The sequence below is a fragment of the Rhinolophus hipposideros genome (genome assembly GCF_964194185.1).
Source record: "Rhinolophus hipposideros genome assembly, chromosome: 3".
NCBI classification, from domain to species: Eukaryota; Metazoa; Chordata; class Mammalia; order Chiroptera; family Rhinolophidae; genus Rhinolophus; species Rhinolophus hipposideros.
The window spans coordinates 84,446,104-84,472,549 of NC_138049.1; the positions used below are offsets into that span (position 1 = coordinate 84,446,104).

The 26,446-nt window shown below is 35.2% G+C and overlaps 1 protein-coding gene across 2 annotated transcripts in view; it reads right to left on the reverse strand.

Moving 5' to 3' along the window:
* The window catches only part of PRIM2 (DNA primase subunit 2), a 191,624-nt gene that overhangs the window by 35,423 nt on the left and 129,755 nt on the right, over window positions 1-26,446 (reverse strand). For both annotated transcript variants that reach the window (XM_081044533.1, XM_081044534.1), the window contains 2 exons: window positions 6,133-6,259; window positions 1,735-1,817 (listed from right to left, as the gene is read on the reverse strand). In XM_081044533.1, coding sequence (XP_080900659.1) covers window positions 1,735-1,817; window positions 6,133-6,259 — 210 coding nt within the window. The remainder of the gene's footprint in view (window positions 1-1,734; window positions 1,818-6,132; window positions 6,260-26,446) is intronic.

Sequence of the window (26,446 nt, forward strand, 5' to 3'; positions counted from 1 at the left end):
CTCCCAAACCAACTACTTCTTTTAAGTTGCATACTTAGTGTTCATATATTGGTGACACCATTATCTTAAACCTGAAATCCTGATAATCTTACTCTCTTACCGCTTTTTTTCATGCATGCTCTCTTTCTAACTCCCACTCCACCCCCTTCAAGACCGAACTCAAAGAGAATCTCTTCTGGAAAGTGTTCCATGGACTCCCCTGCTGGCTGTGGTACCTCCCTCCTCAGAAGACCCAACATATTCTATGTGTACAGTAGCACTCTCCCCCAATTATCTGCGATTTCAATTACCACAATCAACTGTGATCTGAAAATGTTAAATTTCCCCGACCATCAACATAGTCTGCTGCTGACATCCAACCACCCACAGTGTAGTTAGATGGTCACTAGAAGCCCAAAGCTATGCCTGTGTCGTTCACGTCACTTCATCTCTTCATGTAGGCATTTTACCATCTCACATCATGACAAGATGGGTGAGTACAGTACAATAAGATATTTTGAGAGAGAGACCACATTCACATAACTTTTTTTAGTACAGCAGATCGTTATAATTGTTCTATTTTAGTGTTAGGTATTGTTGTTGATCTTTTGTTGTTGATCTTCTACTGTGCCTAATATAAACTTTATCGGAGATATGTACGTACAGGAAAAAAACAGTATTTACTGTAGGGTTTGGTACTATCTGCAATTTCAGACATCCACTAGGGAGGTTTGGGGGGGCTTGGAACATATCCCCACGATGAGGGGGTACTGCTACCGCTCTCATAATACTTGGTGTATGTTTCCCTGCAGATTGGTTCTGTAGAAACAGGATTTACACCTGATTCTTCTTTGTATTCCTCAATCGTACCTTGAGCACTGTCTAGCCCAGAATACTTGAAAAACTAGAAGATGTGAAAGAACTAAACTCAGTCTTAACTCTGGACACAGCAGAAGCAGTAGTTTTCTAGAGCAATTAGATTCTTCAAGTAAAAATAATTGTTTAAAGATATACAATGATTTAGATGTTCCAGCTCTAAATTACATACTTGTTCTTCTTAAATTAAGGTAGCAGAAGTTCCTCTTGAACTCCTTCAAAATCAAAATCAACTCAAAAGTACACAATAGACAGTAATCTTTGTGATGTCATGATATTTTTTAAAAAGCATATTTATTAGAAGATGTGCTCTTAAATATTTAGTTTTATATTTGAACATTTTTAAAATCTAAATTGTTTCTAAGACAATGTATTTTGACAAACTATTAGACCTAATGAACTATCATCAGAAGTATAGATTAACACAGCAACAACTGAAGCTTATCAGAACACTTAGCCAGTACACACTACATTATCTTCTGCTCTAACCTACATGCAGCATAGAAAACAATTTCCCAAAATGAAATAAGATGGCATTAATTTTTAGCGTCATTAATAAGCTTCAATGCATTCCACTATTAAAAAAAAATGTGTAGTGTCTTCAACTGAGATAGTAAAACAAATGGAGAGAAAAAAAAGTTTCCAGCTTCCTTTATTACCAAGAAAAAACTAAAGTGCAGCCTAGCAGATGGAAGAGCTAGAATTTCCAAGAACCCTAAACCAGAAAAGTCAAGGCTTTAGCTTAATACACCTAGAAGATAGGATGTCTGGTGTGAGGTCTGACAAGTATACACAGTGTCGCTGCAAGAACACTGAATGAAACTGAGAGGAACTGTCTGACGCCTCATCACTGAGGATGCAGAGCAGTACCTGACCTACCTGGTTTATCCCTTCGGGAGAGATCTTGTATGATTGCAACTTCTGCTTCAGCAGCTCTGGATCACTGTGACGGAATGGGCACCCTGACAACAAAGAACAAGGCAGCACACCAACAGGTTATTTACTCAGGACTTAGTACTATACCACACTCGAGAGACTGTCTAAGCTCCCCTTAATTGTCTAACAGCGTATTAATAAAAAAGTTAATTGCCCATGGGTGCAACTGCTTTCCTCTCTTTATCTAAATGACTTAGCTGCATGGTTATCAGGGTACTACAGACTCAAGAGTTACATAAAGCACTACAGCGTTTTCAGGCTAAGATGCCCATTCACTAGGAAGAGGAAACAGTTTTAATTGTGCTACTTGCTAACAAGCAAAGACAATCACAAAGTAGTCATAAAATACTTTATCTAAAAACTTTATACAATCTCACATATACTTTTTCTAGTTTAAAAAATACATAAAAGGCATACAAGGAAGATAGTGTAAACAAAAATAAAAATGTGCAAACTAAGAAATATAAATATCACACATCATTTTCACACGTAAATTCTATGCCTATTTCCCATGAAGCAGAATCGATATAAATTTAGATGAATCATGGATGTGGATGAAATGGGCAAATAAGAAAGTGTTTCAAAGAAAAACAATTTATAGTAGATACATGTCACTTCTATATTATTTCATGAGAAAAATAAAAGATGGATTACTAAAAATATTTGCATAAATAAGACTGAAAGCAATTGAAATGTAAAAGCTGTATTTGTATTAGGCCAAAATCTAAAAAAATTTAGATATTTTAATAAGAAACAATGATATAAAATACCTATTTTATACTTTAATACAGGAAGCCAGATTATTTTTTCAGTCATATAAATGATAGATCTATAAGTAATTAGAAACAATTGTGCGTTTTTAATGAAATCAATTAAGACATTGGTAGGGGCAAAAATAATGCAAAAGAGCCTACAGGCCAAATAAATATGTTTACCAAAAATTTTAACTATGAATAAAAACATCCATGGTAATAACACTGGATACCTGCAAATTACAAAATTTGCAGTATTCATAGTATACAATTTACTGATAAAAATTGTAATAATTTTTAGTACAAGGAAATATCTTGAGAAGCTGTGTAGCACATAGTTAAGAGCTATACTGCCTGAGTTTGAACCTCAATTTAACAGTTACTAGCTGGAGACTTCAGGCAAATTTTGCATCTTGTTGACTCAGCTTCAGTTTCTGTCCAAGGAGGGAAATAATCACTCACTGAGCTCTTATGAGAATGGAATATGAAGCTCTTACATGCTCCTGGAAGACACTAAGCACTCAGTGTGTTAGCTGTCATTATTATCCTCAAAAAAGTCTTAATAAAACTGTGAAGGATCACAATGAGAAAGAGATGAGGCTGCACATGGAATTCTGGATTAAGCCCAGAAGTATTAAAGGACACACAAAGAGATTGAGTTACCCAAATAATATTAACATTTGAAATAATGGCTGTATCTGTATGAAAGGTCAGAAAGGGCAAAGCCAGGAAGAAACTGAAGATTGACAAAGTACTGAGTATCACAAAAAAAAGTCTTTTAAAGCTATGCTCAGCAGTAAGAGGAAAACAGAAGAAACAGTCTACTACTTAAGAAGCTGGTGTTATTTTAGCAGATGATGGAAAGAAAACAGCACTCCGTAACTCCTACTTTGTTTCTATCTTCCACATCAAACAGAATGATCTTTAAAATTGGAAAGGGTTGAATCAACAAGATAACTGAAGAACAGAATTTATAAACAGCTAACACTGATTAAAGCTAAGTGTTCCACAAAGCTTCCGAATACACATTTGTGGAAGAGATGGAAAAATAGTCTAGAATATAGTTATACCTACATAGATTCATAAGTGGTTGAACAACCCTTTCAGGCCGTGCTGCTTAATGAAATGTCAACCTAGGAGACCATTTAGTGTTGCAAATAACACAAAAATAAAAGGATAGAGACTTCTGATTTCCAGTCCAGTGTGTAAGGAGCTTAGGAGTCCCCACTCCATCCAAATAAATAAAAAGCAGAACTGAAAAATGAGCAATTATTCTTGGATCCACCCAAGAAGTGAGGTTACAAGGCAATTCACTGCCCCCAAAACTGAAGACACAGGCAGATACAGAGAATCATAACTTACCAGAACAGAAATCTCTGTAGGAACTGGTGCTGGGGGAGGAAAACCAGGGAAAATTGCTGAATTCTCAGTGTGGGCAATTCTAAGAGTTAAAAACTCCCAAGAAGACCCAATTACAGGGGGACACCACACTTCTGTAAGTTTAACCTCCAGAATCTGTACCCAATCCTCATAGTGAATAACAAAGAGAAATCCATACATGCTTCTGGCAGAAGGAGGGAAAATTAACCATTGTGAATAACAAAGAGAAATCCATACATGCTTCTGGCAGAAAGAGGGAAAATTAACCATGTTTAAACACTCTAGAGCAACTGTTCCTAAGAAGGCCTGAGCTTGGGAGACACTATTTTATCAGCCTAAACTGGTAGGGTTTATCAGAAACTAACCCACCTGGGGAAAAAGAAATATCCAACTACAGCCTCCTCTACCCATCCTGTCCTACCTAAGGAGCAGGAGGGAGATGACTGAGAATCACTACTGAAGTTCATAGCCCAAGGCCACAGGCTCACAACAAGTCTGAGACCTAATCATAGGACTACAGATCACCTCCCTCCACCTTACCTTACCACCACATAACTAAAGGCCTATATACAGGAGTTCTTTTCACCCAGTATGTCATGGCAGTTTTTTAACAAATAATTACAAGGCATAGGAAAAGGAAAAAATATTGCTTGAGGAGACTGAACAAGAACCAGAAATAGAGTTAGATATGACAGGGATGTTGGAGTTGTCAGACCAGGAATTGAAAATAACTATGATGAATATGCTAAGGGCGCTAATGGAAAAGGTGGACAACGTGCAAGAACAGATATGTAATATAAGCAGAGAGATGAATATTCTGAGAGAAACAAAAATGCTAGAGATCAAAAGCATTGTAACAGAAATGATGAATGCCTTTATGGGCTTATTAGTAAACCTGGCTGAGGAAAGACTCTCTGAACTTGAGGATATGCTAATAGAAACTTGAAAAACTGAAAAAGAGAAGAGACTGAAGAAAACAAAACCAAACCAAAAATAGAAAATCCAAGAACTATAGAACAACTATGAAAGGTGTAACATGTGAATAATGGAAAAACCAGAAGAAGAAAGAGAGGAATAGAAGCAATATTTGAAGCGATACTGACAGAGAATTTCCCTAAAATTAATGTCAGACACCAAAACATAGACCCACGAAGCTCAGAGAACACCAAGAAGAATAAATGCCACATACATAAAAAAATGCACCTAGGTATATCATATCCATATATCATAAAATCAAAAATAGAGAAAAAAAGTCTTGAAAGAAGCCAAAGATAATAAATACCTTTACAGAGGAGCAAAGATAACAATTATATCTAACTTATTCTCAGAAACTATGAAAGCAAGAAGAGAGTGGGGTGAAATAAAGTGTTGAGAGAAAAAAACCTTGCAAACCTAGATTTCTGTACCCTGCTAAATTGGCCTTTGAGAGGAAAAATAAAGACTTTCTGAGACAAGCAAACATTGAGGTAATTTATTGCCTCAATTGCCTACATGCAGTAGACCTGCATTGCAAGAAATGTTAAAAGAAGTTCTTCAAAGAGGAAAATGATATAGGATAGAAACAGATCTACCTAAAGAAAAGCACATTAGAGAATAAGGAGAGGTAATATAAAAACTTTTGTTTTTCTTATTTTTAATTGATCAGTTTATTCAAAAGAATAGGAATAATGTATTCAATTATGTATCTATGTGTGTGTATATTTATGTGTAAATGAAAAGAATGACAAAATGATATAGGGAATTAAAATTTCATTATTATAAGGTACTTGTACTACCCATGATATAGTATAGCGTGATTTGAAAGGGGACTTGGATCAGTAAGAAATGTGTAGTGAAAACTCTTTAAATTCACTTTTAAAAAGTAACAAAATGAAGTATAAGGGAATGCTAAGAAAGAAAAAAAAGAGAATCGTGTAAAATGCTCATTCAAATCCCCAAAAGTCAGAAAAAGTGTGGAGGACAAAAAATAAGAACAAAGGCAAAAAAAATATAGAACAGTAACAAATATGGCAGATATTAATCCAATTATATCAATAATTACTTTAAACATCAATGGTGATGGAAGGAGAACTGACTCTAGGTGGTGAACACACAATGTGACACATAAACTAGTTCCCGTCAGTAATGCAAAAAGCCATTCCACTGTTTCACTGTCTCCAGAGCTCTTGCATTCCCATACTTCACAAACATTTCAAGTGGAAGCACTTACCATGATAATCCCCTTGGCTTGGTGGATTGGTTAGAATAATCTTCAGGCAACTGAACGGTGTATAGTCTGTCCTCTTCCCTTCCTTGCCGAAGCTGTGACGGATATTGTAAGAGTAGCCTTTATCGAACTGATTGGAGGAAAAAGAAAGAGACAAAGTAAGCCAATGTTGTACTAATGGTGTCAGCAGCGCCAGCTAGAATCACAGACTACAAACTGATATTTTCCAAAATAAATTCAGCATTTATGGGCAGATGTACATTCATTATATATATATATATATATATATATATATATATATATATGCACAGATCTCATATGCCCAGATCTCATATATATCACTTGGGTCCTTTATGATGCAAACAATTTTTAAAGAGGAAAAAATGTCTTCAGTTTAGTTTAAGGATGAGGATAATCCTTCCCTGAGTTGAATAATTAATTTGCCAATTTCTTGGTATTATTCCAAATTTTATACTAGCTGTAAATCAGTTGAGCCTCCTCTGTACTCCCCTTATCCTGGTTCTCCCAGAATTTCCACATCCTACCCATTCTCCTTAGGAAATGCCTTTTCAAATAATTAACCCCTTCCTCTGGATTTTCACCACACAAAGCCAAGTAGTCAGCAAACGCTTGATGAATTGCCTCCTACCGGGAACTCCTGACCCCATGTTTAGAGAACAAGCTCATGGGATAGAAAGGACTTCAAATTGGGTGTGATAGGAAGAAAAAAACGAACTAACATTTATTGAAAGGCTCTGTGTAACAGAACTAAGCTGTCCAATACTTAAAGGAAAGTAGAAAAGAGAATCAGAATAAGGGATGGGAAAATACTGTGGTTTTGGGGGTGAATTATTAAATTTGATGTTATAATTTATACATAGTGAAATGCACAGATCTCAAGTCCACAGTTTGACTGGTTTTGACAAATCACTGCACTATGTAACCTGTACCCCTGTCAAGAGATAGAACATTTCCATCAACCCCCAGAGCTCCCGTTTCTCTTCTTAGACAACATTCTTTCCCTTCCACCATATCCAGAAGCCACAACTGACCTGATTTTGGTCAGTGTAGTTTTAGTTATTCTACAATTTTATATAAATGTAATCATACAATATCAAGTGTTTTGTGCCTGAGTTCATGGCTTTTTATGTTTCTGAGATTTATCGTATGCCATTACATTACCAGTAGTTGTCCCTTTTATTGCTGAGTAGTGTTCCATTGTATGAATATATCAGTTTATCTAGTCTGCTAGTGATGCGCACCTGGGCTTTCCCAGTTGTGGTCTGTTATCAGTAAAGCCGCCAAGAATATTCTAATAGGTGACTTTTGCGGACTTATATTTTCATTTCTCCTGGATAATTACACAGGAGTGAAATTGCTGCCAACTCTTTTCCAGAGGGGCTGTACTATTTTATACACCAACCAGCAATGCCTGAGAGTTCTATATTCTCCCCAAAGTGTGACATTGCTTCTAGTTAAAAATGCCTTTCTAAGAAGTGGGTAGTGGCATCTCCTTTTGCATTTCCCTGATGACTAAAACGGCTGAGCACCTTTTTCATGCTTCTTTCTTGGTTAGTGACATGCCTTATTTTGTGAAGTGTCTGTTCAACTCTTTTGCCCATTTAAAAAACTGAATTGCCTTCTTTTGATTATTCCATTCTTTTTATTATTCCATTGTAAGAATTCTTTATATATTCTGGATACAAGCCCTTTGTCAGATACAAGTATAACCTTGGAGATATCGTAGATTCAGTTCCAGACAACTGAAATAAAATAACTTGCAATCTTTTTGCTGGTGGAGGGTCTTGCAGTCAGTTTGGGGGAGGAAAAAAAAAGCAACATCTGTGAAGCTCAAGAAAGTGAAGTGCAATAAAACGAGGTATACTTGCATAGGTGTTACAAACATTTTCTCACAGTCTGTGGCTTGTTTATGTTCTTGATGTTATCTTCTGATAAGATGAGCAGATGTTTTTATTTTTGATGAACCCCTATTTATCAGCTCTTTTATGGTCCTCTCTAAGCTAAGTTTCAAACATACTCTCCTATGTTGTCCTTTAGAAGCTGTTCTGTTTTACCTTTTAAATCTAGATGTTGATTCATCTTAAGTTAAATCTTTTCCCCTCTACCTTCCTAGGTTCAATTGCTGGGGCCCATAAATCTAACAAATAAAAGACAGACTGACATGAAAAAAACAACAGTTTGATTACATATGTGCGTAAGCGCATGCATGGGAGTTTTGCAAAGAAGTGAGACTCCAGGAGGTACCCAGATGATTGAGGGCACAGACACATCTTTACAAATGCATATTTTCTTTATTTAAAGGGGAAATCTATATTTTTAGGCACTTATATATTCTTAGGGGCACTTAGGGGAGGTAAAGAGGTTTTCCTGAATTTGCTAGTTCTCACCTGCCTTTAGCTCAAAACAATCCTTAGTTCCAAGTGGCGCATTTTAGGATGGTGTATTCTGGTACCCTTCATCCCCATGTGGATAAACACTTTTCCAACACCATTTGTTGACCCTTTCCCTTCCTAACCAAGTCCTTTGGTACCCTTGCCAAATTTGACCATAAACGTGTGGGTCTATTTTTGGACGCTGTATAACACTGACCTGTATCTATCTATCCATCCATCCATCCATCCATCCATCCATCCATCCATCGTCCAGTGTCACATTGTCTTCATTACAAAATCTTTAGAGTTAAGCCTCAAATTCAGATAATGTAAGTCTTCATGCCTGTTCTTTTCCAATATTACTTTGGGTATTCTATATCCTTGCATTTCCACATAAATTTTAGAATCAGATTATCAATTTCTATTTTAAAAAGACTGCTGGAATTTTCAACAATCAGTAGCTTATGACTTCCTAACGACCTATCTAGAACTAGCAAAACAGAAATCTACAACCTGGAAAACAAAAGGCATTTCAACTACAAGAAAGCTTTCTAAAAAAGAAGACAAACTTTTAAATTATCGTTAAATTTCAATGGTGAGAACAAGAATGTTAAAAGTTCTAGCACACATCTTTTACGAACAACTTCTGTTTGTTAGTCATAAACATTAACTACAGTCAATCTTTTTGTGCAAACTTTTAGGTATGAACAGAATTTAATTAGATACAAGATTTCTATGTTCATCAGAAAACACTCAAAGAACTTTTTGGTCAGTAATGCTGTTAAAGTAATGGATAGTTACTCTCTCTAAAGGAAGAAAAGCTAAATCAATATTTTTCACCTCTCTCTTCATTACAATTTATTTACCGTGTGTGTGTGTGTGTGTGTGTGTGTATAAAAGCTTTCAGGCTATCTGCATATTTATCAAATAGTCTTCTCTAGTTTTCAGACTGGCAAACTATTGAAATATTATACAGAGGTACATTTACTATTAGGTGTTCTTTTAGAGAATTCTAAGTGTCCATATCCACAACTCAAAGGAACATCTCTAAGTATTTACATAGGAATTAAATGAAGAACACTCTCTTCCATCTTGGCTTCCCCAGGCCACTTCATCCAGTGATGGGAAATGCAGAAAATAAATACTGATCTAAAGGTGGGTGAGTGGCAGTTTGTGACCTCCCAAATTAGTCCTAACATCCCAGCTGTGGTGCTGACAACACACAAATCTTCATTTCTGCCAAAGACAGCAGCAAATTATTTTCAGGGGCACTATGTTACCAATGGAACTCAAGAAAAATAATAAAGCAGGCACATCTGTTTGTTTTTCTCTTGTAAATCTGTCTTTTGTCAGTCTAATTTACAGGACCCCAGCTGGAGAATTGAAGATGAGTAGAAGAAAAAGGGTGTTTCCTGCTCTAATGTTTCATCCAAGAAAACAGGACATATGTTCTCCATTTTTACACCCTAACCCCTTTCCCTGTAGTGATGGAGAACATTTTCAGTTCTAGACCCCAGAGTAAACAGACTTTCTTTTTCTTGAATTTCCCCTGAGAAAGGGTCAAGCTAAAATTTTATAATTTTGATAGGCTACTTTGTTAGAAAATGAAATACCAAAATCCACAGAAAAGTACTACATGGCATGATCCTATGTAATCTGATGATGTAGTTGATTAAGCACACCACTTTCAGTGAAGCCAACAGATCAAAAGAAATACCAGGTATGTATCAAAATCCTGCCATAATCATCAGAGGAAAAAAAGAGAGCCATCTGTGCAGGAATGCAGGTGGTATGTGGGCTAGTAGGTTTGTGTGTCTTTTTCACTTTGTACTATACAAGATTGTACCCAAAGAGACTCACAAAACAAGATTTGAGGGTCATCTGTGACTTGGGGTGTGTGATCTACATCGTTCTAATTGTATCTATTCAGTCAGATATTACATAAGAACATCATTTATAAATTCCTAATGGGAAATTTAGTACAAATGCACTACTTTTTATTGTTTATTGTTATTAACAATTATTCAGTGATGTATTATTCAGTGATGTTTCAATACTAATAGCTTACATTTGTATAGATCATTAGCAGTTACAAAATAATAATTCTTAGATCCTTTACCACCAGGAAGGTATAGAAGTTAGGCATCTCTATTTTAAAAACAAGCAAACTAAGGTTTTAAGAGGTAGAGTGAACAGTTATTCCAATTACTTAGGAATAAAGTAATTCCAGTGGAAAAGCTGGAATTAAAATCCTAGTCTTCTACTTTCTAGAAAATGTAACAAAATGATAAATGGAGAAAATGAATAAAAAACTATGATAACTGTCAGTTATCCACGGCAAACATTCAACGACAGGCTGCTTCCCTACTGTCACTCAGTTGCTTCAGGGACACGTGAAAGTCACACTAAACCACAGTAAAACAAAATCTTTCTGATTCTAGTAAAAACCAGAGATAAGTCTATTCTCAAAAGAAATGGTAGGTCTAACGAGCCACTCACTTATTAATTATTTGGTTTCAAATTTACCGTAATTTTAGAATCAAAAAAAAAATGGCAAACTTGAAGTTAAATATCTGAATGAAGAAATGCTAAGTAGTGCTTCAGCATGCTTTCAAGTTACCAGGCACACTTGTTATTCCTCCTGCTGTGATCCTCTACAGTTGGGGCCATCATAAAGAACTGGAGTGCAAAATCAGAGAAAGGGGAATATGAAAAACGGATAGGAAAGAAAGCAGAATACACCATCACTTATTGAACTGGCAACTCTATCTGGAGCTTTAGCAAATTTAGCTTCCTTATCAGAATCAGAATTTGAGCTTTAACAGGCTTTAGACATCATCTAGTGTGCAGCTATTATTATGTAGAAAAGCAAAGAACAGAGGGTCTAACCTTAAATTGCAGAGTGATTTGGGGAAAGAACCCTAGTCTCTGCGTTGCCTATTTCAATCACCTCCCATTCACTTCTGTAAACCCCATGCCAAACACAAAGTCCTGCAAACTGCAGCTGCCGCTAAATGTTCACTAGGGTGAACAGAATCCTTTTTGTACTGTATATTCATTGGCTCATCTCTACCAGAGGACTGAAAGCTAATCTTATACTTATTATTCTGTTAACTTTCCGTGACAAGACATTTAGCAAATTCCTACCACTAAATACGTAACTTGACATATTACTTAAATAGAGGCCTCAACAATTCAACCTGGATGTAATGGGCTGGGGGGTTGCGTAGGTAATTTCAATTGGCTATCTGTTCAGCCAGTGTGCCTGATATTAAGAAAAGGACAGATTAATGATGGAACTTTCAACATTGTTTTAGAAGTGTACTTTATTCACTGATATAAATACCATTGACATAACAATGGATGAAAATGTATTAAGATTCTAAGTATAATTTGCCCAAAGTTGAAGACAGAAACCACAGAAAACCCTCATTCGCAAAAGTAAAAGCATTTATTGAATCACATACTTACAGCCTAAAGGACAATTTAGTAACTCTTAACAGGTGGTCAACTTAGTCACTGTCTCACTGGTAGGAAAAAAGCCAACATAAAACAAATATCACCAGAAAAACCACAGGAGTTGCCTGACATATAGAATGCTCTAGTCTAAGATAAGTTGACTCAGCTTGAATAAATTGTTCTTTTCACTCACTGGAAACAAGGGGAGCAAACCGAAAACATCATGCAAGCCTGAGTCGAGGACTGCAAAGAAGTTTGCTGATGAGGGCTTTTAATCTCCAAGGAAAAGGCTCCCTTCTTCACAGATATAAGAATTGATTTTTACCAACAGTTCGAAGTAAAAAATTAAATGTAAATTTATTTAACTTCTGCAAGCTTATTTTAACACTATTTTCTTATTTTCCCAGATTGTTTTTTGTATTTTCTGTTTGCTCTTCTAGATTGCCTTATCTAACAACTTTAATCCACAGCAAGTATTTTCTAGAACTAACTTTCTATTATGATAGAATTTTAAAGATCTAGCTTGAGCCTTAAAAGGATATTTCAAGATAGTACTAACAACCTAGTGTGTGTATGTGTGTAACATATAATATACTATATAGTGTACGTAGGTGTATATATGTGTGTATGTATATGTATGTATATGTATATATATATATATATATATATATATGATATGGAATAAGTCTAAGGTTTTGAAGATTCCAGGATGATTACAAAAATATAATTCCCTAATCCTAAAAATGTTAAGAAATATCTAAATATTTTTATTATAAATATTTACACATATAGGTATATTTCAATTATATGCTTCTAGGTGCATAAAAGTTCATAATTAGCAAATATGTTCTTGGTGTAATACATCTTGTATAAATATGTATTTATCCTGTTCAACACTTTTGTCCTTGTACTGCATTTTGTGTGACATTAATAGTGTCACCCCAGTTTTCTTTCTGATTCCAGTTTCTGGTATTCCTCTCCCCACCTTGATTGCTAATCTTTCAGTGTCAGAATGTCTTGAATAAATAGTGACCACCCTCTAGTGGTTACTCATGGAATATTAAAATGTGTATTTTTCTTCAATGCCAAAAATGAATCAGACACTACAAAAAAGACAAGATCTTTAGCACACTTTTACTTCCATCGAAATTATAAAATTTGCTCCAAAATAACTCTAAAAATGACCTGCTAAACAGATAAGTGATTTTCCCAACAAAGTCACCACAACATAAAGAGAAATTTCACTTATTAGATTACACATCATCTTCTAGTCCTTTAAGTTTGGCTACATTACAGATGACCCCAAGGAAAACTTACATTAGATTTTAAAAGCTAGCAATACATGATAGAAGAAATATATCACCCTCCAAAATGACAATGGCATGAAACAAAGTTTTAAATTATAGTGACAAGCCAAATTGTCCCTCTACAAGTTCAGGGACAAAGAGAAGATCTGTTGCTTTCTGTTACAGGCAAGTGTTTTGTTTCTCTCCAAAGATCAGAAACCAACAGTTCCCACTTGGTGAGACTAAATTCCCTAAGGCTGCATCAGAAGGAGATCAAAAGAGCAATACACATTTTATCAAGAATTAGAAAATGTATGTTGAGTGACAGGTAGCTAATTTATTTTTGAAGAAGTTTTACAAGGTGTGTTTTTTGTTTGTTTGTTTTTTGAGAACCGGTTGATTCTAGGACCAAGGCACAGAAAATAAGAGCCTGGAGTGTCTTGTGGTGCCAGAGAGCTGTGCTCAAAAGGAGGGCGGGTCATGTCAAAAGGGCCCCAGAACCGACCTGAAAGAGCTCCCAAATGCCAAAGCTGAAACAATTTAAGTAACAAAATAAGAAACAATAGCATTCAATTACAACCCATAGAATGAAGTGTATAATTCATAGGCTATCCATGCATACTGACATAAATAAATGAATAAATGGGGGGAAAGGGATAGCTTTTACTTACAGAAGAACTTCAATTAATAGATGTAGAAGGGTAGAAAAAGAGAAAACAATCACTACAACACCATACTAATAATAGCTGCAGGCAAGAACCACCAAAGAATGCCAAATTAGTGGGTAAAGAGGATATTTACATAGTTTAAAAGTATCTGCCCCAAGATGTTTTGAGGAGAAAGTAGTAACTATACAGTGGAGAAGCCCAGCAGACACCACCTTAACAAGTGATCAAGGTTCATATCCCAGTAATAAGTTATGTTAATGTCATGTGCCCCAATAATGATGCATCAGTCCTGTGATGTTCTGGCCAAAAATGCATAACCTCAATCTACTCCTGAGAAAATAACCCCAAGGTGAAGGACAGTCTACCTAAAACTGACCAGGACCCTTCAAAAGTATAGAGGTCATGAAAGACGAGATTGAGAAACTGCCATAGACTAGAAAAGATTAGGGAGACAGGGCAACTAAATACACTCCTGAATGACCCTTGGAACAGCAGAAAGACATCAGTGAAACACTGGTGAAATCTGAATAAAATCTCTAGTTAATAGCCTTCTACCGCTGTTAATTTGTTGATTTTGTTAACGGTGTAACAGCTATGTAAGATGTTAATATTAGGGGAAGGTGGGTGAAGTGTATGTGGAACTCTTGGTATTGTTTTTGCAACTTATCTGTAAGTCTAAAATTTTTTTTAAATAAAAAGTTTAAATACCAGGCGGTGGACTAGGCATAACATAGATCAGCTTATTTGAATCTCCTAACAACCCTACAAAATTGGTGTCACCATTCCTATTTTACAGCCTGGAAAATTGAGGTTTGAAATGAGTAAGTGAAATGTTCAAACACACAGTAAAATGTCATGTCAGGACTGACACCTTTTTATGCCTTGCTCAAAGTTCATGTTCTTTGTACCACGTTATCATAAACACATGTAAATGCATTTATGACCCAGGGAACGCAGGTCATCTCTTCTGAAACTAGGTTAAAATTTAGAAGTGGCAACAATTCTAGAAACAGCTTCTGCTATTAGAACTTAGTGATTAAGTTTCAATTTGCTTAAAATTTGTTGTATAAGGGAAACAAAGTTTTTCTATCATAATAACAAAGGGCAAATTACCATATATTTAAGTAAAGCCATTTTAATTTACTGTAACAAATATCAAGTCTTGCAGAGCTCCACAAATTATGTCTTATTACTATGCTTCCCAAAATAAAGTATGAGAAAGGTGGATTTGTTACAGGGGTTGTTCAACTTCCTGTTATTTTATTAATACATAGTTCAAAGATACCTAGTATGGAAAAATTAAACGAATTTTCAGATTTATTTTGGTGGGGTTTTTTTTTTCCTTCCAACATTATATCACTTACCTACATAACCAACATATAAATATTATTTGATACAAAGGAATAGCATGTCAAACTCCAGGAATATATCTGAGAAATAATGAAATATTCATGACTGAAGAGAAAAACTTCCTCCTCTCCCCTTTTACTGACCTGTTACTCACAGGTACCACAGTAATGATAGGTTACTTCAACTTGTGAATTACGATAAGGATCAGAATTAAAGTCTCAAAACAAAGTGGCTGCTTTCTTATAACCAAATGTAACTAAATTGAATTATTGACGGATTGCATTCTCATCAATGCAGGAAGACGGCTCTACCAAGGGAAAGCTTTGTAAACTTGTTGTATGGCTTTAGGTTATCTGTTCGCTTCTCAAATTTGATGTGTTATCTCATTAAGAAACTGCATTCATTCTGCCCCGCTCTTCTTTTGAATGAACTATATATCAGGAGCATGCTAACAGAAAAGGATGAAGAGACAAACCAGGAAAATATATATTTTTTTCAATTTCCCCAACTTAAAACAACTTTAAAGCACATATTTTTAAGTGTAAGAAGATACTTTAAATAGTCTGACAAATCTCATATATTCATTCATAGGAATTAAATTTTAAAATTAACTCTATCAATAATATAATGAACATGGTCAAAAGAACAATTAGGGAGAATAATCTGCCTACTGAGCAAAGACTAAATCAGATAGTTTGCAACATTTCAAAACAAAATATTTCGTTAAAAAACAAAATTTTGAAATCTGCAGTACCTTAGTCAAGAAAAAAAAATACAAAAACAAAAAAACACACTAAACTATAAATATGAAAATTATTACCTATATCTTATATATATAAAACACTTCAAAAAAGTAAATTTTCAAACTACTTGGTAATTATCTATTTTCACCACATCACTAAAGTACGTAGAAACACTTAACTTACGACATTTCCTGATGGATACCTGAGTAACAGAGGTCCTCAACAGCAAATCTGAAACTCTGGTCTAGCTCTGCTGATTCCCTATTCAGAGCTCATTCACTAAATCATGACACATCTTAGCTATATTTACCATGTCGTGAAGGTTGCAGAATAGCTTGTCACCATGTATTAGAAAGAACAAATACAACATAGTTGTGTTTAGTCTACCAGGCTCCATTTTCATGTCTGGGTATTTTTTTAAATTCCATAAATAAAAACCATCATTTGGTACTGTAGAAATTACTGCTTTGTTTACTGGCTGTCTTGGGGGGGGGGTGTCTTGGGCTACGCCACATATCCATGATCCTTGTAGCTGTGATTTCTATCTACAAAACAGGTAAAATCTGCGTGCATTGTTTGTTCACCAGGAGCTTGGTTTAAACATGTTTAGATGCCTATTCAGCACCCAAGTGGAGATGAGGAGTAGGCAGTTGGACACATGTGAGTCTAGAGGAAGAGAGGTCTGCCTGTAGAACACATGAGAATGTAAACAGGAATTTCATCTATTTTATTAGTTTCTGTGCCTTTAGCTCCTATGACAAAGCCTGGCACCCACCAGTGGCTCTGTAAATATTAAATGGAACCAAATGCAACTGCCATGACATTACACATTTTTGATCTACATAAATGGCAATTTCACATGGTTCCACCTAATACTTATCAAATGAATAATAAACAGTAACCTTTCATTTCACAGTCTCTCCTCTCGGCCTGAGCTAGAAAAAATTGCTGTCTTTCTAGAAAAGGAGTAGAGCCAAGTGAATAGAGAGGCCCAAGGTCTGTCCTTGCTCCTTTTCAGAGCTAGCAGCTGGGGTCTCATGCTCCTTTTACTGTCTAGTGTGTGATAGGCACTAAATAAACATTTATTCTTGGTGCTGATAATGACAGTAATTACCTTTTCCTGATATTTCCTATAAATAATTATTAGAAAATCAAAGCCAGCCTCATAAATTATATAAGCAGTTGACTTTGAATACATTTGTAATACTTTTCGCAGTACTATTAATACAATCACCATTTTATACCTAAAATGACTGAGTAACAGGAAGATTATTTTTCCAAAGCCACAGCAGAAGAGTAGAGAAATAAAGTCAAAGTAGCTATCTTTTTCAGTTTATCATGTCATAAATTAAACATTTACTATAAATGATCGCTTTTCACTGTGTTTTACAAAGAAAAGCTGTTTCTGAAATAAGAAATCCTAGTACACGTTAATTTGAACTCAGTGATTTAATGACAAGGTAATAACAAAAAAGGAAAGCTGGAGATAGCTGTGAAAATCTAAAATTGGCTCTGTGATATGACAACTTCTAGACTCACAAATGTACTAGCCACTTAACATATAGATTAATTTTCTTTTAAATTGGAAAGGCACCTCCGGTGTCCTATCTAGCATACAAATGTACAGGACAGTAATGCGAAACATAACACATAAAATTACAGGACTAACATTTCTTTGTGCAGCTTTGAAGAGTAATTTGTTGCATACTAATAATCCCCAAGTTGATACACTTAATTTGTTTCTAAAGAAATAAAAGCACAATATCACTTTTGAAAGTTCAGTAGTAGTAGATAATGAGGACCTTTTCACCAACCAGTTACTATTAGATGATTTATATGTATGCTGAAGAATGTGTTTTATCTCATCATACTGAACGATCTGCAATTCACAAAACTGGCTGCTCTAACTTGTGTCAAGTAATGAACGTACCCCACTGTGTGGTTTAGGTTTCTCTTCCTTAGCTGTATTAAATCCTATCAGACAGAGAATTGTGATAGCAGGGACTTCTCTCTATCATAACTCTGCCTAATGCCCACTATTCTTAATAGCAAGGGTCTTCAAAAATTCCAAATTAAAGTCCATAGGTATGCACATGAAATTACATATAAATGTATAATGAACTGTTAAATCTCAATTCCTTAAAGGTTCAGAAGATTATTAACAACTCTTTTCTTCTGTTATGAAAACATCTTCTCCCACAAAGCTGTAAAATTAAGATACCCGACCAAAAAGCCCAAGTTGTTTAGCTCGTAAATTGAGGTGGAACAATATACACAGGAAAGTCACCTTAATTCCACTAAGGGGAAAAATATCCACTAAAACCCATCTCTCTCAGCTGAGCCCTTCATTCAATATTGAAACAAGTAATCTCAAACTCCATGGTTTGGCCGCTGCTCAACACTCTTTCATTCAACTGGGGATTGAACAAAGCAAAATGAAAAGGAGCTTTAAGCTGTATTTTCTTCCCTTTTTGCTATACTACACTGACAACATCTTGTTCATTAATTAAACTTTTTTTTTCCTTAAAGAAATTGACTGTAGAGTACTATATTGGAGAAAGAAGGCAGAAAATAAAAGACATGGTTTTTTAAAATCGAGGTTTTAAAAATTCTAGAGATACAAAATATTCATAAATGGTAAGACAAATACAGAGAAACCTTCCGACAAATAAAGACAGAGGTGTTAAGGATTTAACATGTACAAGAGTGACACAGAGGCAGAACCTTTGGTGGCTGGAGGCCCCTCTCACAGATTGCACATGCATCAAGGTAGCTCCATTCTGGTGACTCAAGAGTTCACGTGCATTGTCTGTTTTTGCTCATCCGTCTAAAGAGATGAGTTATGAATTTAAACTTTTAGAAACTATAAACCCAGTTAAGAATGAGTAATTTGCCAAATTTGCTGGAATTCTCAAATATAATTTTTGGTTTTGTTAGCCTGACTTTTATTGTGCATCTTACTTAAGAAGAGAATGCATTCACTGCTACGTGCGCTGTCTCATAATACTTGTAGTCAGCGTAGAGCAATCACGCAGGGGAAGAACAACCACAACTCTTATTCATTATCTAATTGATATGTAGGAACTTTTGCTTTGATAATAATTTAAAGAAGATATGTCATTTCTAATTTTGCCATCGTAAAACACAAAATAATAATGCAGTAAAATTCTAAGTTTATGTAAAATCTTTTGACGGAAATGACAGGTGTCCTAAAGAGGAATGACTGAAAAGTAAAAAAAAGGAAAAAGAATGTTTTTCATGTATTTTTTTATTTGGGTTTTGATACCTCAATATGCAAGAACTAGAAGAACACTGGCTTTCTTTATTACTTTATCATTACATAAATCAAATAGGTTTTCTTTTCCAATAAAATTCTATGTGTAAATTGCCAATGTGAATATATTGGGGGCAAAAACAAAGTACAAATGATGCCAGTTTGAAGGTAACTTCAATTAAAAAAACAATGCTCCTCAGCTTTACAACCTAAATATTAACAAACTTCATACTTTCCTGAGCCTCTCACTAAAAACTGATGACAAGCGTGAACTACATAGTCTACGTCCTCATGAAATAGTAATTCCAAAATTCAAATTAAACAGTAATCTTGAATTCACATTCCAACATTTGTGATTTAATTTCTGGAAAAAAAGTTGTTTTGTAACTACACTAAGAGCTATCTCTTAGTCAATGCTTCCTGTGTTATAGGTACTGTCCTACAGACTTTATTTTGCTTAAATCCTAACAACTCTATGAAGAAGGCGTCAGTACTGTTTTATAGATAAGGGAACTGAGGTTCAGAGCAATAAAGCAACTTGCTTAATGAAGCCTGGACAGCTAGTCAGTGATGGAACTGAGATCTGAATTCACGTCTGAATAACTAGAAAGCACCGTCTCTGAAAATGTAATTTTTCAAATCAAATCAAGGTATTACAAATCTGAATCAATGTGTGATTATTTCTCCTATTAATATTTCCCCGTTTGAAAAGTAGACATCAAAGATCACTTATTTTTTCTAGATCATACTAAACGTACATTGTATAGTATATAACATGAATAACTATTTCAAAAGTTTCCTCAGTTATAAAATTACATCTACTTTATGTCAGTAAAAAGTTAAATCGATTTTGCTAACAAACACCTACATTTTTACAACACTTTTCAAAAATTGTCATGATTTGACATTCTGAGAACATAACAAGTGGCTATTGTGAATGACAGAATATGAAATACAATTGAGAGCTAGTGGCACACCTAGCTCTCAATTATCATGTAGGGCAGTATTTTTATTTTTAAAACAAAAAAATCTCAATGTTTTAATTCCAATCATGCAATTAATTTGATTACTAAAAAATGTTGAATGACGTGGTTTATTTTCCTCCTAACTTAATTGCAGTTTACAGGCAAAACACTGACAAGAATCTTTACAGATCCTGGAAAGCCACTTCATTCCTTTTCATTAGAATTCCCAGAAAGGAATCAATCCTTTCAATGTTAAATATCCAAGTATTTTACAATACTTATAATCAGAAAAATTATCTTAATGTTAGAACATCAATGCTTTTTATGGTACCAAGAGAAAGCCCTCAAAGTAGAGAAGAGAACTGTAATGGCCAAGATTGCTGATGGTGAGTGGGATACATGATCAAGTTCATGAATTCCACAAGAAGATTAAAGATATTTGTTAACTAGGTAATCACAAAAGAAATGGTAAGTCATTTCCTACTCCACGATAGACACAAGGAATCAAATCAAAATGTTGAAAAGAGGCATTTAGCTTGTACTACAATACTACAAACCTATATAAAACAGGAGAATAAAAAAAAGGCTTATACATAGCTCTTTCACCTCAGTTAACTTTGATTTCTAACATTTTCCCAGACAAGTGTTTCTATTACCTTTCTTAAAGATGTCACCATGGCTCAGCAGCTACCGTAATGAGCTAACGAACTAAAAGGATGGTTTCTCATGCACACACAATTCATTTTCACATTCACAGAAAATAATGGGCAAGAATAACTACTAGAATCAACCAAAGCAAAGAGTAAGATCTGAAATGAAAGCTGGAGGCTTATGAATTCACCTTAGAATTCACAGGCAGAAGATGAGCTTTAATACATAAGTTTTTCTCATTTAGTTATACTTTTACTTCTATAACTCCTGCTTTAAATTCTACTTTTTAAGAAGGTTGAGTAATGAACACAGTAGAAGATAACATTCAGGGAGAAAGGGAAAAGCTCATGTATAAAAATGAAATCCAAGCTTAGAACTTCCTTTACTTATTATACTCATGTTTTTGGTTTCAAGAAAACGGTTTACATAATTTTGCAACACTAATTTTCAATTAAGTCTATTACCTTAAAAGAGAACATTATTAGAAATTGACATTTTCCATAAATGACACGTTGATAGTACTTACGACTTCCTCTTTCTACCAAAGGGCTCAGTTACTTTCTTTCACATTAATATGCACAAAATGAGTTTTTGTTAACTATCAGTAGTTTTTAAAGCGAACGACAATAACAGCTACCATGCATACAGCACCTATATGTGCCTGGCATTGTGCTGGGGACTTGACAGACGTAATAGATGTTCCTCACAAAAACCAATGCAAAATAGGGATTATTATTCCCACATACAGATGAGGGCACAAGACAGACTTTGGTGAGGGTAGATATTTTAACCAAGTCCATAAAGCGACTAAGTCAAACCTTAACAGACCGAAATAATCATCACTGTGCTCCCTCATAACCGATATATGAGGTCAGAAAATAAAGTTCGTGAACTTGCTGCACCGATGTTGCTAACCATTTTTGATATTAGAGCAATTATTCATTATGAATTTGTACCAACTGGACAGTTAACCAAGTTTATTATTTGGAAGTGCTGAAAAGGCTGCATAAAAAAGTTAGATGACCTCAACTTCTCGCCAACAATTCATGGCTCTTGCATCACGACAATGCACCAGCTCACACAGCACTGTCTGTGAGGGAGTTTTCAGCCTGTAAACAAATAACTGTATTGGAACACGCTCCCTACTCACCTGATCTGGCCCCCAGTGACTTCTTTCTTTACCTGAAGATAAAGGAAATATTGAAAGGAAGACATTTTGATGACATTCAGGACATCAAGGGTGATGTGATGACAGCTCTGATGGCCATTCCAGAAAAAGAGTTCCAATGAAGGGAGAACTAGGTGCTGGCGTCAGTGCATAGCTCTCCAGGGGAGTACTTTGAAGGTGATGGTAGTGATATTCAGCAATGAGGCATGTAGCACTTTTTCTAGGATGAGTTCGCAAACTTAATTGTCCTCCAACCTCATAGCTTATCCTAACTTTGATGTACTAAAAATCTGCACTTTAGCAAGAATTTTCACTTCCAGGCAACTTAACTCTTGATCCTCACACACAAAAAAGCAGGTTTCATTTCATTCCTTCCACAGGGAAGAAAGCAGAGACCCAAACACGGTACACAGTTTTTCAGAGCTCCAAGGCAGATGTGAGGACCTGTAGCCTTCACATCTAATGTTCCTTCTCAGGCCTTCCAGTAGTTGAAGATAATGTATTACAATAAAGTACCTGGACAGGCACACCCCCTTAAAGACTGATAGCTCTCTGATCTTCATACTTCACCACATACTGACCCGCTATTTTTATTATTCCCTTAATATCTTTGTAAGAATAAAATTTTACACACATTTTTCTTTATTTGGAAATCAAAACTTGAACTATAAAAGCTATGATTACTGCTTCTTTTAGGTGGGGGGGAATATTGGGGAATAGTGTGTTTCTCCAGAGCCCATCAACTCCAAGTCATTGTCCTTCAATCTAGTTGTGGAGGGCGCATCTCAGCTCCAGGTCCAGTTGCCATTTTCAATCTTTAGTTGCAGGGGGTGCAGCCCACCATCCCAGGTGGGAATTGAACCAGCAACCTTGTTAAGACTTCGTGCTCTAACCAACTGAAGCATCCAGCCATCCCTCCAGAAGCTCAGCAGCAGCTCGTTGTCTTCAATCTAGTTGTGGAGGGCACAGCTCACTGGCCCCTGTGGGAATCGAACCAGCAACCCTGCTGTTCAGAGCTCATGCTCTAACCAACTGAGCCATACGGATACCCTGATTACTTTTTTTTTTTATTTTGCCTTCCTGTATAACTAGAAAATTATACTAACTACACCGATTCTAATTCATGTGGCCAAATACAAAACACTTTCGAGTACTCAGAAAAACTTCAAATGAGGTATAGCACATATCTATAACACAATTGTCCTTTTGAATATGGTTCAAAAGATACTTGATAACTCAAGAAATATATACTGAAAGGTCTTTCATAATATTGTACAACAAATGAGAAAAGAAATGGTTATGAACAAACAGGAATAGTTTATGACCAAACCAAATGCATACACATACCTTTGGCCCAGTCCTAAAATGTCAACCATAATAATGCAAAATGATAAAGTTATTAACAGACTGCACTGCAGTACATCTCGAAAAATGTAATTCTGATTTCCATTGTTTTATCAGATGATGAAAAATACTGTGCTAAAGGGATCTTTTAAAATGAGTCTTTAAAAAGCCCCCAAATATGACTAAGATATGATTAAAAACATAACTTAAATACAATGATAACACCCATACCTCTAGCAAGTAGATCATGGAAAAGGGGGTAAAGGCAGAGTGCACTTTGCTTTTCCCCACACACTGCACAATAAAGTATTTTATGTCCTGTTGAAAACATGACAATACATTTGACAGCTTTTCCTGCTGTGCTCAGAGAAAAGCCTCAAGACTCTAAAATGGTAGGTGGGGTTTGAGGGCGGGGAGAAGACTCCAAAAAGAAATATTTTTCACAATAAGAAATTCAAACATAAAAAATTTAAAACGCAGAGCTTTCATTTCTTAGGTCCATTTCTTAGGTACATCTTTTCATTGCTACCCACTGGGAGTTCACTAAATGACAACTCCTATGTGTGTAACTAAAATTTAAGACAATGTCTCTCGGCAGTTACAACTATTACAGAAATGCAGCACCCACAGCTTCCATTCTTAAGATCCATGCTCTTTTTCAGGCCTACAGATAGGATACTGCCCTTCCTGTGGAGAGCACAACCTCGCGTTGTTTTCCTAACAATTCCTGTGTCATTTTCTAGAATTAAAGATATAGCTATGGGATAGGTTGGTTATATTTCTGAACAGCTAACTGGTATTGAGTGCTTATTTTTTCATGGGACTGTTCTAAGCACTTTCCATGCATCTACTTCATTTAATCCTCACAATAACCCTTAAGACAGATACTATTAGGATCCTCATTTTACAGACAAGGAAACTAGAGCACAGAAAGGATAAGTAACCTGCCAAGTCAGGTTACAGCTGCTAAGTGGTACAACAGAAATATGACTCCAAGCAATTTGATTTCCAAGCACTCAAATGCTCTGGAAAACTATCTCTGTAGTTTATGAAACTATCTCCGCTTTCCAGAATTTATTTGGGGGTGATCGGGGGGTATGGGGGACAGAGGGAGGAAAATGAAATTATCCCAAATCACTCTATTTCTCATCCTTTAACTTCTGAGCCAAGAACTTCTGCTGTCAGTCCACTGGCTCCCATTGGTGTTGCATCTGAAAAACCTAGAACTGCTTTCAGAAACTACACTTTGATTCTGAGCTATACAGATTACTGGGTTTGTGACTTTAGGCAATTTATTTTACATTTTTGAAGCTAAATCCCAGACTATAAAATGAGATTCAAAAATACTGCCTTCCCTATTAACTGTATTTCACAGGAACCAAACACCCAAGATGATCAGAGGACATTCTTCACAGAAGAACTGCAGCTAATAAATGAAGAAATGAAAAGAAAATAATTGATTTGGGGAAGATGATTTAATAGATAAAAGTTGAAAGGGAACTTTACAAGGGAATGTGCAGGCCGGTGACATGCCTCTTTGCTGTGATACAATATCAAAAACAAAGTACCACTTATGAAGGTTCTTACCAAAAGGGTTAAACCTGAATTTATATAAACTCTGCAGCTAACTCCATTTACAGGGAATATGGGAAATATGATAACAAATTAAATGACACCACAGGAAGTAAACAAATCTGGAATGTGAAACATTCTATAAAACAACTGGTTCATTTCTTCAATAAGCTGTGGACGGAAAAAATAAACAAGAAAGAAGAGAGGTACTAAGTAAAGGATTACTAAAAGGGATTTATGAGACAAGAGCCAAATGTAACATACGACCTGATGTGGGTCCTCATTCAAAAAAAATCATATATATATATATATAAAATCATATATAAATATATATAATCATATAAAAAAATCATATATATATATAGATCATATATGTGTGTGTGTGTGTGTATTAGGTAATTGGGGAAATTTGAACTTGCTCTGGATATTAGATGTTATTAAAAAAAAATTACTGTTAATTTTGCCAAGTGGTAAGATAATGACATTATTATTATGTAAGAAAATGTCCATATTTTCAAGGAACACATACAAAAGTATGTAGGCATCCCATGACATTGTCTGGAATTTGTTTTAAAATACTTCAGCTAAAATCCAACGAATAAAAGAGATAAATGAAATATGGAAAATACTAATAATTTTTTGATATGATAATGGGCATATGGGGATTTGTGTTTGCATATGTTCTAAATTAGGAGTCTACAAACTATGTCCGGCTCACAAGCCAAATCCAGACAACTGTCTGTTTCTGACAGTAATGGTCTTTCTTGTCCATTTGTTAAGTATTGCCTGTGCTTGAGTTCAACTTCAACAGCAGAGTGAGTGCAATGGAAATTATATGGTTCATAAAGCCAAAAATATTTACTATCTTTCCCTTTAAAGAAAGTTTACTTACTATTGTTACAAAGTCTCTATTTTTACTGTCTCTTTGAGAGGAAATTTAGCCTCAAAAGATTTTCAGAGCTTTTCTCCTTATAATTTACCAAGGATTTTTCCTATTCTAGCTTCTCACAAATAAAACAAAATCAACCACAAAGTAGGATTTAGGTAGGTAGCGTCATGCTTTTTCCCATAAATGAATAAATCATTTCATAGCTTCAAGGTATTAATAGTCACTTTCCTGCTAAATCTAGATGGTTAAAAAGAAAGTAAACACAAAAAGCCAAAAAATCAAGAGGTAAAAAAATTAAAACTACAAAATTATTATTATTGTACTTCGAGTTCCCTGGGTTTAATAAAATAGCTCAAGGGAAATAATATATTACACGTTTCAACACATTACAACCAAAGGGTATTATTTATTTAGGGATGAGGGGAGGGAAGAACTATATATACATACGATTCTGGAATTTCCACCCTTTGAATCCAGCAAGAAACACTGTAAACCTATGGGCCATTTCTTCTAACTATAAACTTCTATATATTTTGGATTAATAGTTTAAACATA